Below are 15,776 nucleotides of genomic sequence, written 5' to 3' on the forward strand. Positions count from 1 at the left end.
CCTCTGGACATGGATCAGCTGTGAGGCATGTTTTTTTCCCCGGGTTCTGAAGTTGACATCATAATGGCTACGGTGATGTCAGCCTGATCTACGGAGCCTAGCAGACCAACAAGGAAGGAGCCACGGTCCCAGGCAGCAAGACAGAACGTTGGAGGTGAGAATTATTATATAGGATAAGCTGCATCTACAGTAAATGTGGTTTATAGAATAGTGCATAGGCCAGGGGAATGTGCATACATTTAGGCATGGCCATTTAGTGTAAATGCCCATGCCTAAATGTACGCACGTTCCCCCGAATTCTATAACAATGTGCATAAATGTGATTGATGACCCTGACACATCTACACTCCTCCCATGGCCATGCCCCCTTTTCAGCTACACATGTTGCATGTTATACGCACCTCTTTGTAGAGTACATCTAAAAAAAGCAAGCATAAATTCCAATTATTGCTAATTACTGATAATTGGTTATCGACTATTAATCATCAGTAATTTGCTCGCTACTCAATTGAATAGCACACGCAAATTGGCCACGTGCACAATTTAACGCATGCAATTTGCCACGCCTTATATAGAATCCAGCCTTTGATGTTTTATGAGACAGGAGGAAGGGGGTCTCTAGACAAATAAATGCAGATTTCTTTGTGGATGAGATATGGAAATCATAACACAATGCTGTTATAGATTAATTTATGAGCAATCCATTATGAATAACAGGGCTGGCATTTCCATTAGGCAAACTAGGTGCTCACCAAGAGTGCTGAAATTTGGGGGAGGGGGGGGGGGCTGCAAAATAGTAGGCAGCCTGGGCAAATATTAGTCTCCCTCTGATTTAGCGACCAGCAGAACAATGGAATGAGCATAAGTACCTGGCAAGATCCCAAAAAAGTACAATACATTTTATGCTGCTTATCCCAGAAATAAGCAATGGATCTTCCCCAAGTAATTTTAATAATGGTCTATGGACTTTTGCTTTGTAGCTTCATCGCATGCCCCTTAGTCCTAGTATTTTTGGAAAGAGTAAACAAACGATTCACTTCTACCCATTCCATTCCACTCCACTCATTATTTTATAGACCTCTATCATATCTCCCCTCAGCTGTCTCGTCTCCAAACTGAAGAGCCCTAGACGCTGCAGCCTTTCCTCATAGGGAAGACGTCCCATCCCCTTTATCATTTTCATTACCCTTCTCTGTATCTTTTCTAATTCCACAGACAAGCTGGCAGCCAAATAACAAGAAAGTGTGGGCCCTCGACATATGCTTGCTGTGGCCTGCTGCATCCCCACCCACTCTGATGTAGTCTTCCTGTTTTGGAGGGGTCAGAATGCAGCAGCCTTCAACGCACATATGATCTAAGGTCCTGTCTATCCTTGTTACTCAGTTTCTGGCTTGCCTACTTGTTCCTGCTGTTCTGTAAGCCACAGCAACTGACACATGAGTAAGGGACAGGGAAGATACTGGACCACCAGGTAGGGAGGACATGGGATGCTGGACTATGGAAAAGATTCTGGATTTCTATGGGGGAGAGGGGGAAAAAGAAGAAAGGGGGGAATGCTGATCCATGGGGGTTGAGGGTGTGGTCACGAAGATACTAGACCATAAGGAGAAAGAGAGGGAGCGATGAGATATTGGATCATTGGGCGGGGGGGGGGGGGGGGGGGGGGGGGGAGGTGTCAAGATTAAAAGTTCACCTAGGGCACCCAATATCCTTGCACTGGCCTGCTGAATTATACTTAGGATTCAGGATGTGGTTTAAGAACAGAGAGGCCCCTTGTGTCCTAGGGATATTTTTTCTTGGCTGGTGAAAGAGAAAGAGAAGCTGAATGTCTGGAGGAGCAAACCATCTCAGGTTAACAGAAAAATGTCTGGGACCCCATAGCATAAGACTGTGCCCAGATAGCGGGAATGCAAGAACCTGGAGTGAATCCAATCATTAAAGGCCTGATGTTATATTAAAGAGGGACAGTGCTGGAGGGAGGGTTGGAATTGAGCTAAGCAGTGCTGGAGGCAGGGAGGGCTGGAACTGAGGGGGCAATGCTGGAGGGAGGGAAGGTAGGATGGAGCTGAAGTGATCAGAGACAGCGCTGGAGGGGAATAAAGGAAGGGAGGGTGAGATGCTGCATGCAGACGGTATATGGACACAGAGGGATGATGCTAGACATGGGGAAGAATAGGAACATAGAAGAGAGATGCTGAACTTGGAAGGCATAGGGACACAGAAGAATGATGACTGGACACAGGAGGAGGAGGGGATAGGGACATAGAGTGGTGATGATGAATGCAGGGAGATGGTCACAGAGGAGATGCTGGACAGGGAAGTATAGAGGGATACAGAGATGGGAGATGCTGATCATGGGGGAAGATAGGTACACAGACATGGAAGATGGATGGTGAGCATGGAGAAAAAAGAAATGTCAAATGGTCAGGAGACCCTGATGAGTGAGTTGAGAAGACAGAATGAAACAGAAACCAGAGCCTAGGACTAACTGGATTTGAAAAATAAAATGATCAGACAACAAAAGGTAGAAAAAAAAATTTGTATTTTCTATTTTGTGATTAGAATATGTCAGATTGAAATGTGTATCCTGTCAGAGCTTGTGTTAGACATGGCTAGAGCCCAGGCAGAAATTTCAGAGGGGACCCCAAAGCCCACTACCAGGCCATGCCACCTTCAGCTTTCAGCAGGCTTAGGGCTCTCACTGCCCAGGAGGCAGTTGTCTTAGTTGCACTCCCCTAACACCATCCCTGGCATGTGTGATCTTTATATTTTGCACGGTATAGGAGAAAATGCATCTCTTTCTATTTCTTTGGTATGGCTTCTTGGGGGTTTTGTTTAATATATGTTTATCATTTTTGGTCAGCTATTATGTATTTGGCATTTGTGTTCTCTGTGTGACCAAGGTATTCTGTTAGTGTGAATTTTTTACGTAGCATTCTAAAGTAATTTGGCTTGTTCAGTTTTTCCAATAGTGGAAGGGGTATTTGTGAGGGGGAAAGGAAGACAGGGTTTAAAAAAAATCCTTGTTCCATATTGATTGTGATTTATAAAACAGTTGTACCAAATATTGTTTCTTTTTATACTTTAATAAAATGATTTAAATATAAAATCATAACTGTTCGAGGCTTCTGCATATAGGATTGAACAGAGCTCGTGGGGATGGGGCCAAACTTTGTCCCTGCATCATTTTCTAGTTTAATCCTCTGTAATAATTCAGCTTGTTCAGTTTCCCAATAGGCGTACTTATGTTCTAGATCTGATTGCAATATTTATTGTGTTGCATTATCCTAGGTAGGGTTCTTGTTGTGTTACTTTACTGGTGTTATAGTAAATTAGGTTAGCTCTATAGGTCCTGAGTGATTTTTGTAGGCTTTGTGTTATAGATACAATATGCTTGGGACTGGAAAGGGTCTATGTTTTTATTGAGATTACACCAAAATCAACTTTTTTTTGTATGGCAAGTTTCTGGATAAATGTCCTTTTTCTACTTTGCATCCATTCTTAGAGGGAGTTGTGAAAACAGCAGTCACATGGACCTCCAAACAGGCCAGGATTTTACCAGCAGAGGGGCTTTCCCTTCAGCCCATGGGTCTCTGGGTTCAAGAATACAAGCAAGCCTGCTGGCAGTTCACCCCCCCCCCCCCCCCCAATCTTCCCCTTTTAAACTTCATGAATTAGTGATAACACCCACTTCAGGCTCCATGGATGCCAGATCCAAAAACAGACCTCTTCCTTCATTACATAATGTACTAGGTTTTATTTTCCATCAGCAGTCAGGCAATAACTACATAAGTGCTGCCATACTGAGAAAGACTGAAGGCCCATCAAGCCCAGAATCCTGTTTCCCAACAGTGGCCAATCCAGGTTACAAGTTCCTGGCAAGCACCCAAAACAGTACAATACATTTTATGCTTCTTATCCTAGAAATAAACATTGGATTTTCCCCAAGTCCATCTTAATAATGGCTTATGGACTTTTCTTTTAGTAAGCTATCCAAACCTTTTTTAAACCCTGTTAAGCTAACTGCTTTTACCATATTCTGACAACGAATTCCAGAGTTTAATTATACATTGAGTGAAGAAATATTTTCTCCGATTTGTGCATCACTAGATACCTGCATGGTATGTGGAAATTATACTTAATATCTTCTTTGGTGCATTTAGAATTTTGTTTAAAAAAAAAAAAAAGAGAGGACAGAAATTGTAAATAGAATCGGATTCCTTTTTTGATTTTATTTGCTTGCCCTAAGAACCCTCCAAACTAACGAGCTGTTCACAGCAATGAGTGTCATTTAGTATGCCCATCATTACTGGCTACAAGAAACAATAAGATTCCACCTAAACACCTACCACACACAAGTATCCTACATGCTTATGCTTCTATGGCATGGCTGTCAGTGTGCAAGGCCATAATCTTCGAAGAGGCCTACATTAGCTTCTTTGGGATTCTGTGTAGGCGTTTCAGATTGCATTTATAAAGCAGCTAAATCTGAATCTGTAAAGTGCACCATTTTAATGTCCTATGGATGAGTCATTCTATGGTTTCAGAATGTGCAAATATGATGCACATTCAGCTTCAAGACGTCACTGCTGACCTGCCCACAACTCATTTGTTTACGTTAGCATGAAATGCAAGAATTCTGGTAGCTACTGCGAAGAAAAAGTCCCAGCCTTTACATTTTCAACATCAGCTGCCTCAACTGATTTTTCCAGTTCAAAACAGCATTATCACAACCAATCTTAAACTTCTGCAATTTTGTATACTTTCTGTTACTGATGGATACTGCTAAGGGCAACTTGCAGTCTCACAAGTTTTTCTGTTGCAAGATGTATTTAGATTATGGTACACAATAATGAACAGATTATAGTGTATGTCTGTAAGGGTTTTTTTTTTTAAACTATGATACAGAACTCAAACATAAAGGAACCTCTCTAGCTTTGTGTCTCTTACTAGAATGAACTTTCCCTATGGAAATAGTTCTGGTTTCAAGCCAGTAGATAGCCAGATTATGTATGAAGTCTTATTTTAAAAAAATTGCAATAAAACTGATTACCAGCTGTGGAGGAGTGGCCTAGTGGTTAGGGTGGTGGACTTTGGTCCTGGAGAACTGAGGAACTGAGTTCAATTCCCACTTCAGGCACAGGCAGCTCCTTGTGATTCTGGGCAAGTCACTTAACCCTCCATTGCCCCATGTAAGCTGCATTGAGCCTGCCATGAGTGGGAAAGCACTGGGTACAAATGTAACAAAAAAAAAATCTGGACCCCAATGTTTTTGTTTGTAAGGATACAATGGCACAGCCAACAGCTTAAGAGCTTTTTTTTACTAAACCATGCTAGTGATTTCTGGTGCTTGTGTACACAAACCAGGACTCTTAGCCACCAACTTCAAGAAAGTGCTAGCAAAACAGTTCACACCAGTATAATGTGGCAGATCTATAATTTATGTGTATAGAGTACCCTCAGATATAAACCACTGTAACTGCAGTCAATAATGCTGCTAAAAAGTGGCATAGCACTTCTTTCATTAGGTAACTCTAACAATTTTTTGGGAGAGCAACATATGCTCATTTTTTTATGCGTCCCAATCACCACAGTGCTATAAAATCACTTGTTACTTTTATAATAGTATATACTAGGTGAAAACTGTGCACTTATCTTTTAAGTTCTTGCCTCCCAGGCAGAACTATCTTGCCTTGCTGAAACATTTATCAGTTGCCTTCCCCTGGAACTGCCCGACTCCGCGGGGTTTCAATCACTTTCCTCAGGGACAAGGGTTAAGGCTGCATAGATGTTATCTTCCTCCTTCTTTGTTGCTTCTTTTCTTTGTTCAAGCAATCCACAAAACAAGTGATTTCTGGTGCAGCATATGTGACACAGCCCATTTAATTGAAATGGACTTCTTCGCATTTGCCACATGGGAATTGCTAGTGCAGTTTAGTGAAAAGGGGCCCTAAATTAAATGATGGTATTTAATCCATATATTCAGAGCCACTATCCATAGAAGTAGTTGCACTGAACATGCATTTAGTGCAGCCTAAACTTAAAAGATACATTTTTCAGACAGTGGTGATATCCATCTGCTATCAAGCTAACTTTAAGAGCTGCCACAGCCTTATGCCAGCACAAACTGACGTGGACAGTGTTGGATCATTTAGCAATTTAAGCAGCCCAATAACGTCCACAAAAGTTTTGAAAATAGAGAAGCAAATGACATTTGCCAGCCCCAACTCCCCACCCCTAATATCTGCACTATTGTTTTCTAAGACAGATATTTATTTATTGCATGTGTACCCCACATTTTCCCACCTCTTTGCAGGCTCAATGTGGCTTACATAGTACCGCGAGGTGTTAGCCACCTCCGCCGATGAAACAAATACAGAGTGATGTTGTTACAGAACATTAGAGAATCAAAAGAAGAGTGATGTATTGTTCATTGCAGGTTATATCCTTCTGATTATTGATACTAGGAGTAGGGGGCATGTGATGAAACTACAGTGTAGTAAATTTAAAACAAATCAGAGAAAAGTTTTCTTCACGCAACCGCATAATTAAACTCTGGAATTCGTTGCCGAAGAACGTGGTGAAGGCGGTTAGCTTGGCAGAGTTTAAAAAGGGGTTAGACGGTTTCCTAAAGGATAAGTCCATAAACCACTACTAAATGGACTTGGAAAAAACCCACAATTCCAGGAATAACTTGTATAGAATGTTTGTACGTTTGGGAAGCTTGCCAGATGCCCTTGACCTGGATTGGCCACTGTCGTGGACAGGATGCTGGGCTCGATGGACCTTTGGTCTTTTCCCAGTGTGGCATTACTTATGTACTTATGAGTAAGCTTTTCTAAAAAGGAATATTTGTACCCCTCCCCCACTCTAAAAAAAAAAAAAAAAAGTCCCATAACCTGAATTTTGTTTAAGCTGGAAGTCGCAGCCATTGAAATTCTTCATCATGGGAACCAAATGGATGGCCAGTTACTATTGTCTCTTCAATTTTATCATAAACACACAAGCTGCCAATTCTACAACTGTGTTTGAAAGAAAAACATGAGTTTTGTGCTTTGACATTCCACACTGGCAAGTAAAGGCCGAGAGGGTAAATCTATAAATAGTGCTTAAAAAAATGGGCAGGGGGAAAGATAAGCACTAAGAGCTATACTGTAAAGAACACGTGCGCTACAGAGAATAGCACTTAGGGCCGATTACTGCGCTCAACTTATGCCCGCTCAAACCTGCTGTAAATCTCGGCACCCAAGTTGGGAATGGAAACCTATTATTCTAGAACACTGCATACAACCTTTGGAATGGCCCTGACCCACCTATACCGCTCCCATGACTATGCCCCTCTTCTAGATTGAATGCTATGGGATTTAGGCAACCAGCGTTTCAGCATAGCACACAGCCAGATTTGTGTGCAAATCATAACAGGTACCAATTAATATAAATTGGCTAGCATCTAATTAATCGATGGTTAAGAGCTTATTAGCCAATTAGGTTGCGCATTCACTTTGTAAGTGCACCCAAATTTAGGTGCCATATATAGAATCCGGGGTTAACTTCTGCAGATTCTATACCTGTACAATGTATGATCTTATACAGATGGATATATTATGGGTAAAAAGTGAAAAGGCTTTATCTGCATCTTCAGGCAAATCAAGTCAACACCATCACCATCACCAGTAAGGCTGTGCTACAGGTGCTGTAAAGCACTGCTCCCTATTTCCACCTCTGTAAAAATTACCGAGGTGGAAATAGTAAGTGATGCACAAAAACAAATTTTAAAAAAATCTGATGCAAATTGAGCTGCATGCACTTTTTCCATGGAGCTCAGGCCATGGTATACACATAACAGTCAACTGGTAAGCGTGCCCAGAACATTTTACACACGGCTTTTATGAATGTTTTGAAAAAATGAGCTGTACAATTGACTTACTCTTCTATTATGTCTGTTTATCTTAACACACTCTAATCATCATTTTGCACTCTCTTTCATGTGGCTTTAATCCTTTCTCGTGATCAGGATCGGCTGTGCCAAGGAGGTCAGGATCAGGGTTGAGATCGTGTATTGGGGTGGGGGTGGGGGAAGAGCAGGATCAGGTGGTGCTGGATACTTGTTGCCTACCATGAGCTGTTTAGGGAAAAGAGTTTCCGCTGCAGTCTGAGGGTAATCTAGATCCTGTGAGGTTTGGTCAGGTCTCCCAAGGGCCCAGTTTTGGATTCTTCAGAGCTGGTTCCTAGCTCCCCACTGTCCTGTTATACGAAGGTGAACCCGTGCTTGCAAAGTGGCACTCCAGCTGTTTGACTTCAGCCTGGAGCAGAGCTGAGAGTAAAACCAGAGATCCACTATGTCCAGGGTGGGCAGCAAAACATTTCCTACTGGTGCAAACTAAGGAGCCACCGTTGGCTGCTCCAGACCTCCCGTAAAATTTCTCCTGAAAAAATAAAATGGTCCTTTCTTTGTATCACATGTGGACGGCTGTGCATCACTTGTAATGCACATTTAAATACTAATCAGCTCATTTGCATGCGATTCCCATTGGCTGCCACTGTGGACGGAAAAATCCCGTAGAGCCCCATTGTGCATCACCCACTGAATACTGTGCTTGCCAAAGCAGCTGGAGTCAGTCAAAAACGCATAGCGCTGGCCAGTAATTTTTGTGCATCAGGCCCTAAGATCACTGATCCTAGCTATTTAAATTCCTTCACTTGGTCTCACAGGCTCATTTTTGTATTGTCTGCTGCATTTGTGTATACCCTACTTTGATTTGTACCTGTGCTCTTCAGGGCACAGACCGTATAAGTCTGCCCAGCACTATCCCCGCCTCCCAACCACCAGCCCCTCCTCCCAACCACTGGCTCTGGCACAGACCGTATAAGTCTGCCGAGCACTATCCTCACCTCCCAACCACCAGCCCTGCCTCCCAACCACCGGCTCTGGCACAGACCGTCAAGTCTGTCCAGCACTATCCCTGCCTCCCAACCACCAGTCCCGCTTCCCACCACCGGCTCTGGCACAGACCGTATAAGTCTGCCCAGCACTATCCCCGCCTCCCAACCACCAGCCCCGCCTCCCGATCTTGACTAAGCTCCTGAGGATCCATTCCTTCAGCACAGGATTCCTTTATGCTTATCCCATGCATGTTTGAATTCCGTTACCATTTTCATTTCCACCACCTCCCGCGGGAGGGCATTCCAAGCATCCACTACTCTCTCCGTGAAAAAATACTTCCTGACATTTTTCTTGAGTCTGCCCCCCTTCAATCTCATTTCATGTCCTCTCGTTCTACCATCTTCCCATCTCCGGAAAAGGTTCGTTTGCGGATTAATACCTTTCAAATATTTGAACGTCTGTATCATATCACCCGTTTCTCCTTTCCTTCAGAGTATACATGTTTAGTTCAGCAAGTCTCTCCTCATACATCTTGTAACGCAAATCCCATACCATTCTCGTAGCTTTTATTTGCACCGCTTCAATTCTTTTTACATCCTTAACAAGATACGGTCTCCAAAACTGAACACAATACTCCAGGTGGGGCCTCACCAACGACTTATACAGGGTCATCAACACCCCCTTTCTTCTGCTGGTCACACCTCTCTCTATACAGCCTAACAACCTTCTAGCTTCTGCCACCGCCTTGTCACACTGTTTCGTCGCCTTCAAATCCTCAGATACTATAATCCCAAGATCCCTTTCTCCGCCCGTACCTATCAGACTCTCCCCGCCTAACACATATGTCTCCCGTGGATTTCTATTCCCTAAGTGCATCACTTTGCATTTCTTCGCATTGAATTTTAATTGCCAAACCTTAAGACCATTCTTCTAGCTTCCTCAGATCCTTTTTCATGTTTTCCACTCCCTCCCGGGTGTCCACTCTGTTACAGATCTTAGTATCATCCGCAAATAGGCAAACTTTACCTTCTAACCCTTCGACAATGTCACTCACAAATATATTGAACAGAATTGGCCCCAGCACCGATCCCTGAGGCACTCCACTACTCACCTTTCCCTCCTCCGAGCGAATTCCATTCACCACCACCCTCTGGCGTCTGTCTGTCAACCAATTCCTAATCCAGTTCACCACTTGTATTGTCTGATGTCATGGATTTGGTTTTCTTTGCATTGATCTGTAACCTCAGTTTTTCTGCTTTCTTCTATGAATGTAACTAGCAGCTCTTTGACCTTGGATTCTGATTCTTCAATGACAAAATGTGTCCTAAACAAACTTCTGCACCTTCAATGCAATGATAATCAAGCATGTGATGTGTTGTCTCATGAGCTAGTCTTCACATGTGCATGTGACTGCCATGACAATGGTGAAGGAGTAGATGTGGACAGCAAGTATCAGGCAAAGCTAGCATGGGAAGTAGAAGAGTGTGTTCACCTATATCAACATATGAGAGTTAAATAAATAGTAATGTCTCCACCTCCATAATTCAACAGATGGCAGCACTGACATGCTATGTGTGTTTACTTATTCTTTGCAAACTCTTCCTTTACCTCAGTTGGCCAGAACTTGTGTGTGAAGAGACTATATTGCTAGTGATTGTGAAATCGAAGCATGTAGTGAACACTCATTTGGTGCAATTTAAGCAACGTGCCAATAAAGAATTTCTGGCTGTTGAAGGAATTTCTCCAATTGAAATTCACCACCATAAGCAAGTTGCTTAAGGTGATGACTGTGTTGATGTGTGTACTATGCATTGCTGGGCCAAAAATGTAAAGATTGTGGAACAGAAAGGTTGATTTGTGTGATCAAAAACAATGTGGATGACTTGAAGGATCACACAAAGCATTACACTTCAATCCTGAAAACTTTGAAAGAATGATTAAGTTCAGAAACACAAGAAGGACATTGTGTTGCAACATGACAATTCTAATCTTCACACAGCACGAAACACCAATGAGACAATTGTGAAGATGGGTCTTAGTATTACTAACAATCAAGGAAAGAGCTGTGTCCAAATGAGAAAATCAAAAATGCCACTCAGCTAAAAAGGAATGCTGTTATGGCTTGCCTGCACCAGTGTCTGCAGAAAAACTTGGATGTGGAGAAAAAGACCTCAGAATTCACAAAAGGTGAATATGTACTTATGGTGCTCAAGGTAAGAGTCACACTAATCACTGGTTAAAGGGGAAAAAAAGCCCCACAACTTCAATAATGGAAATAAGCAGCCAGTTCCAAAAATTACTCAATAAAAAAATCATGTTGCAAAAGCAAAGCCCCAAACAGGATCCTTAGTAAGGTGCTATGAACCAATTCCCATAAAGGCTTATTGTTCACAAATATATAAATACAAGAGCACTTATCTTATCAAAGCATGTAATGCTACATTGTTCAGGACTTAATGAATTCTCCGCATGTGACACTGCAGTTTTCTTTTTTCGAAGCTGAGTCACATATAACCCAACAGCAGACCTGTATCATGCTGATTCAGGGGAAAAGTGACCATCAAGCTCCAGCATAATTCACCAGCAATCAAAAGTGAATTATGGAGACATTTCTTCACAGGAATAAAGATGGATACACTAGACAGCCTTCTGAATGGAAGCAGTGGGTCCAATATACTGGGATAAAGGCTTTTTTTGAAGGGGTACTGAGTACTGGCACCTTTTCTATTGTCTGCTAAAATTGACCCATGGTCCCCAAGTTTTAATGACAGAGCTCAGGCTCTACACACCAATTCTGCGGCTGGTTGCAGGGGGCCTGGCTATTGTGGGGTGGGTCCCTAAGTGATCACCCTACTCGTGAAGGGTGGCCTGGCATTTGAGTACTGGCACCTTTTTTGCTAGAAAAAAAACCAACTGGGGATAACCCATACTTATAGTTAAAGGGCACGTCAAGTCAGAAATCAAATACAGGCTGTGACATTGCAATAGAAAGTGAAATTGCAGGGCAACATAGACCTTGGATTATGGACCTTCATACTCTTAACAAACCTCACATTTACTAGCTGAACATCAATCACAGAACACAAATTCAAATAAAAAATATATATATTATATACTTTAATATATAGCAGGTTTAATACATTAGTGTTTACAAAATAAAAATGGCAATCTATTGGATATATGGTGTTCAGAAGAAAGATTATTTACTCACCACTAAAAGACCACTCAGCTCAAAGGACAATATCCCTCTTCCCCCAAATCCTTCACTTTAGTATTACAAAGGCATCCTCCTCCCCCACCTGCAGTATGTTACAGTTCTGACTCACTAGCAAAAACCACACACCCTTCACAGCTGCAATCTGCTCAGGGTCAAGTAGGTTTGAGTCATAGGAATCTACTTTCTTATTGGACCACCAGGAAATGGTGACCTTTAAACCTAAACTGTTCCTTAAACTGTTAAAAACTGGAGGATTATTAGAAAACTGAGAAGAACTGAGGGATATTGCCCCCTCCCCCCCCACACACACCTGGGCAAATTAATTTGCTAATTGCAGGACTCAGTCTTAAAGTTCATGCAGAAGTAAGTTTGCATAAAACAGACAATGTCATCGTTAGACTGCAGCTTATAAGATTCCAACTAGGTGCTTTTACATTTTGAGACTTTGTTCTTTTTCTAGAAGACCCAAAATGTAAAACATCATACAAAACCCACTGGATGAGCCTAGTCAGACACTAAAGTGGCAAGTTGGACTGGTCTATATTTAAATCTGAACACATGGTCAACTGGAGGTCAGCCTATTATTTCACGGAACAAATGAGTAAGGAAGGGTAGGCATTCGCCTCTTATCACAAGATACATTTTAAACTCTACTAGCTAAGATGAGCTTCTTTAGAGAGGGATACAGTACAATAGAATGTAACAGAGGAAACAAAACCCTTTTAATAGTATAAAACATAATGGAACCTCACCTATAAAGCTTTCTTTCACAAATCAAGTGATTAAAAATTGTGCATGTTTACAGTGATCAGAGACTAAGACTACAGTGTTGACATGTCAAATCGCATTTCTGCAACATACTTGTACATTGACTGAACAAAATTACATACAACTGACACAAAACTAACCTGCAGATACAAAACCACAGATCTTCATGACTGTATCCTTCTGCAGTACTTAAATTGGAGGAAATTCAACCTAATTTTGAAGTTAAGCACCTGTACGCCTAGTAACTCACTATAACTTAAACATTAATCTAAATATTTTTTAAAATTATAAATCATATCACTTCTGTAATACAGAATACTGTAAAACTGCACAAGAACAGTATATATTTTGTTTTCTGTATAAGTGAAGGCGCCTATTATCTAGACTTTGAATCTTATACCACTTGGTTTTCTGTGACATTTTTAGACTTTTTCAATAAAGTCTACATCTGAACAATTTGTAGCCATGTCATGATTGTATTTAAATATTATAATGAAATGTAATATTGTGCTTTCTTTTAGAATTTGTTTCCTCGCTAGTTCTGAGCACACTATTTTGTTATCCATTTTAAATAGTTTAACTAGAAGTCTAAAATCAAACTAGCCCCTCGAAGATGTTTCTGCCTGGCAACTTCTTTTTCATTTGGTCTCTCAGCTTGAACCAACCTCTGCTACAGTTGTGGGACCATGAACTTCCATATATAGCCAACCACAAATTTCCTCAACCTACTCCCTATTTTTAACCTTTTTCCATCTAGTCCAAGGTCTACAACAGTCCTTTGGTGGAGAAGCAAAATCCAGTGCTTTCTCTGCAAAGCAGTGTGAAGTATGCTCTTGGCTAGTGTCACTGTAGCATAAAAGAACTGGGGCTCCTCCAACAAGTATCACCAACATTGACCAGGTCAAACCACGCTTCGGGAGAGAAGCCAAGTCTACAGCACTGTTATGGAGCCTTGACCCAATTTGAACTGCAAAAGCATTCTAGGTCTGACAGTTGAGCTAACACTGGGACTAGATTTTCTCTTGAAAAGATGATAGTGGCAGCTTGGCAGCTGTACACATATCACCTAAAAACAGTAAAAATTTACGCTTTTTTAAATTAAATTTTTTTAATATTTGCATTTTTCTTTAGTTAAAAAAACAAAACAAAACTATTGCCAACTCACTATCTGTTATATGTCAGTCATCTATAGCTTGGGAATATTAACATTAATATCTATGCTAGATACACTTAAAGTTGACACTGAAATTTCAAGTAAAATGAGCTGCATTCACTCTTCCGAACTGAATGCATGTCCCAAAGACCAAAGGTTTCTATAAATTATACAAACATGTAATACATTCTTAAATAACGGAGGCCCACAATATTAACTTGTGAACCTTTTCATATTATAAAAAAAGACAATTCAGGTGGTGTGCACCCAGTTAGTATTACTGTTCATGTAGACTGCAATAGCTTTCTGGCTTGTCTTCAAACTACTATTGCACTTTATAGGCTTTGGCTAGGAATTTGCATCTGAAATGAGGCAACACTGGTTATTAAGGCTTGCTCGATTCTGTGTTGGCGCTCCATTACAATAGGTGGCAGGCAGAGCATTTATGGCTATCTTGCATCTTCAGGCTCTGTTTTTATGATTTTCTTCTCGGTGCTGTTTAAGGCAGATTGCGAGTAATCTTTTAACATACCAAGGCTTTCAGCTAAAAAGAAAAAGACAAGGGTAAATAAAACTTAAAACTTGGTAATGGCAAAAAAAATATCTTTGCAGAAATATTAGAGTGATTTTAACATTTCACAAACATTTACTGTATCTTAACAGACAGGATAGGGTTCTAGCTAAAGATTATTATAAATATATGGGTAATTCAAATTGTAACAAAAAAAAAGTCTTATTACCAAAAGGGAAGGATTCCAAGGATGAGCAAACTGCACACACACACTTATCCTATCTGTTTAAAAAGACTGTTTTACATAGTAGATGACGGCAGAAAAAAAGACCTGCACGGTCCATCCAGTCTGCCCAACAAGACAACTCATGTGTGCTACTTTTTGTATATACCCTACTTTGACCTGTACCTATGCTCTTCAGGGCACAGACCGTATAAGTCTGCCCAGCACTATCTCCGCCTCCCACCACCGGCTCTGGCACTGTTTTCTTCCTCTAAATCCAAAAACTTCGTGGGACCTTGCCAGTTTCTTATTTTAGTTATTTCTGCTGTGCAGCTACAAGAAATACGAGAACACTCAGTATCATTGGGACCAGCTAAAATCTCTTCCATTACTTATGCTCGGTAGGCATGCATACTACCTAAGGATGGGTGAGCTAGAAATGATTCCGTTCTTAAAATGAGAGTCAACCCAACAGAGGTTCTGATTAATTCTGATTCATCAAGCATCAAAATGTTTACGTTGTACACTATGATATAAAAAATAAAAATGAACCTGACTACGTAAGAAACATTTCTCATAGAAGCAAATCAACATGACAAAAAAGTAGTACAAACTCCGTGAGGTGATGAGCAGACACATCAGATTAAGCCAGAGCTTTGACTTCTTGCAAAAAGGATATCAATAGAAATCAAACAAAATAAAACATGGAAAAGAAAATAAGATGATACCTTTTTTATTGGACATAACTTAATACATTTCTTGATTAGCTTTCGAAGGTCGCCCTTCTTCCTCAGATCGGAAATAAGCAAATGTGCTAGCTGACAGTGTATATAAGTGAAAACATTCAAGCATTACTATGACAGTCTGACAGGGTGGGAGGATGGGGGTGGGTAGGAGGTATGCATGGGGACATCAAAGCATATCATTGATATTCTAACAGGATGGGTGTGGATAGGTGAGGGGAGGGTGATCAACAGAGAAATACAGCTTTATGGTTTATAATGGGCTAGGAACCCCAGA

The 15,776-nt window shown here is 41.1% G+C and overlaps 1 protein-coding gene across 2 annotated transcripts in view; it reads right to left on the minus strand.

Annotated features, from left to right (window-relative positions):
• Nucleotides 1-12,010: 12,010 nt before the first annotated feature.
• NAB1 (NGFI-A binding protein 1) overlaps nucleotides 12,011-15,776 on the minus strand; it is an 84,349-nt gene continuing 80,583 nt past the window's right edge. For both annotated transcript variants that reach the window (XM_030209162.1, XM_030209161.1), the window contains one exon: nucleotides 12,011-14,566. In XM_030209162.1, coding sequence (XP_030065022.1) covers nucleotides 14,472-14,566 — 95 coding nt within the window. In that variant the 3' untranslated portion in view covers nucleotides 12,011-14,471. The remainder of the gene's footprint in view (nucleotides 14,567-15,776) is intronic.

This window comes from Microcaecilia unicolor, chromosome 7 (assembly GCF_901765095.1).
Source record: "Microcaecilia unicolor chromosome 7, aMicUni1.1, whole genome shotgun sequence".
Taxonomy (NCBI): domain Eukaryota; kingdom Metazoa; phylum Chordata; class Amphibia; order Gymnophiona; family Siphonopidae; genus Microcaecilia; species Microcaecilia unicolor.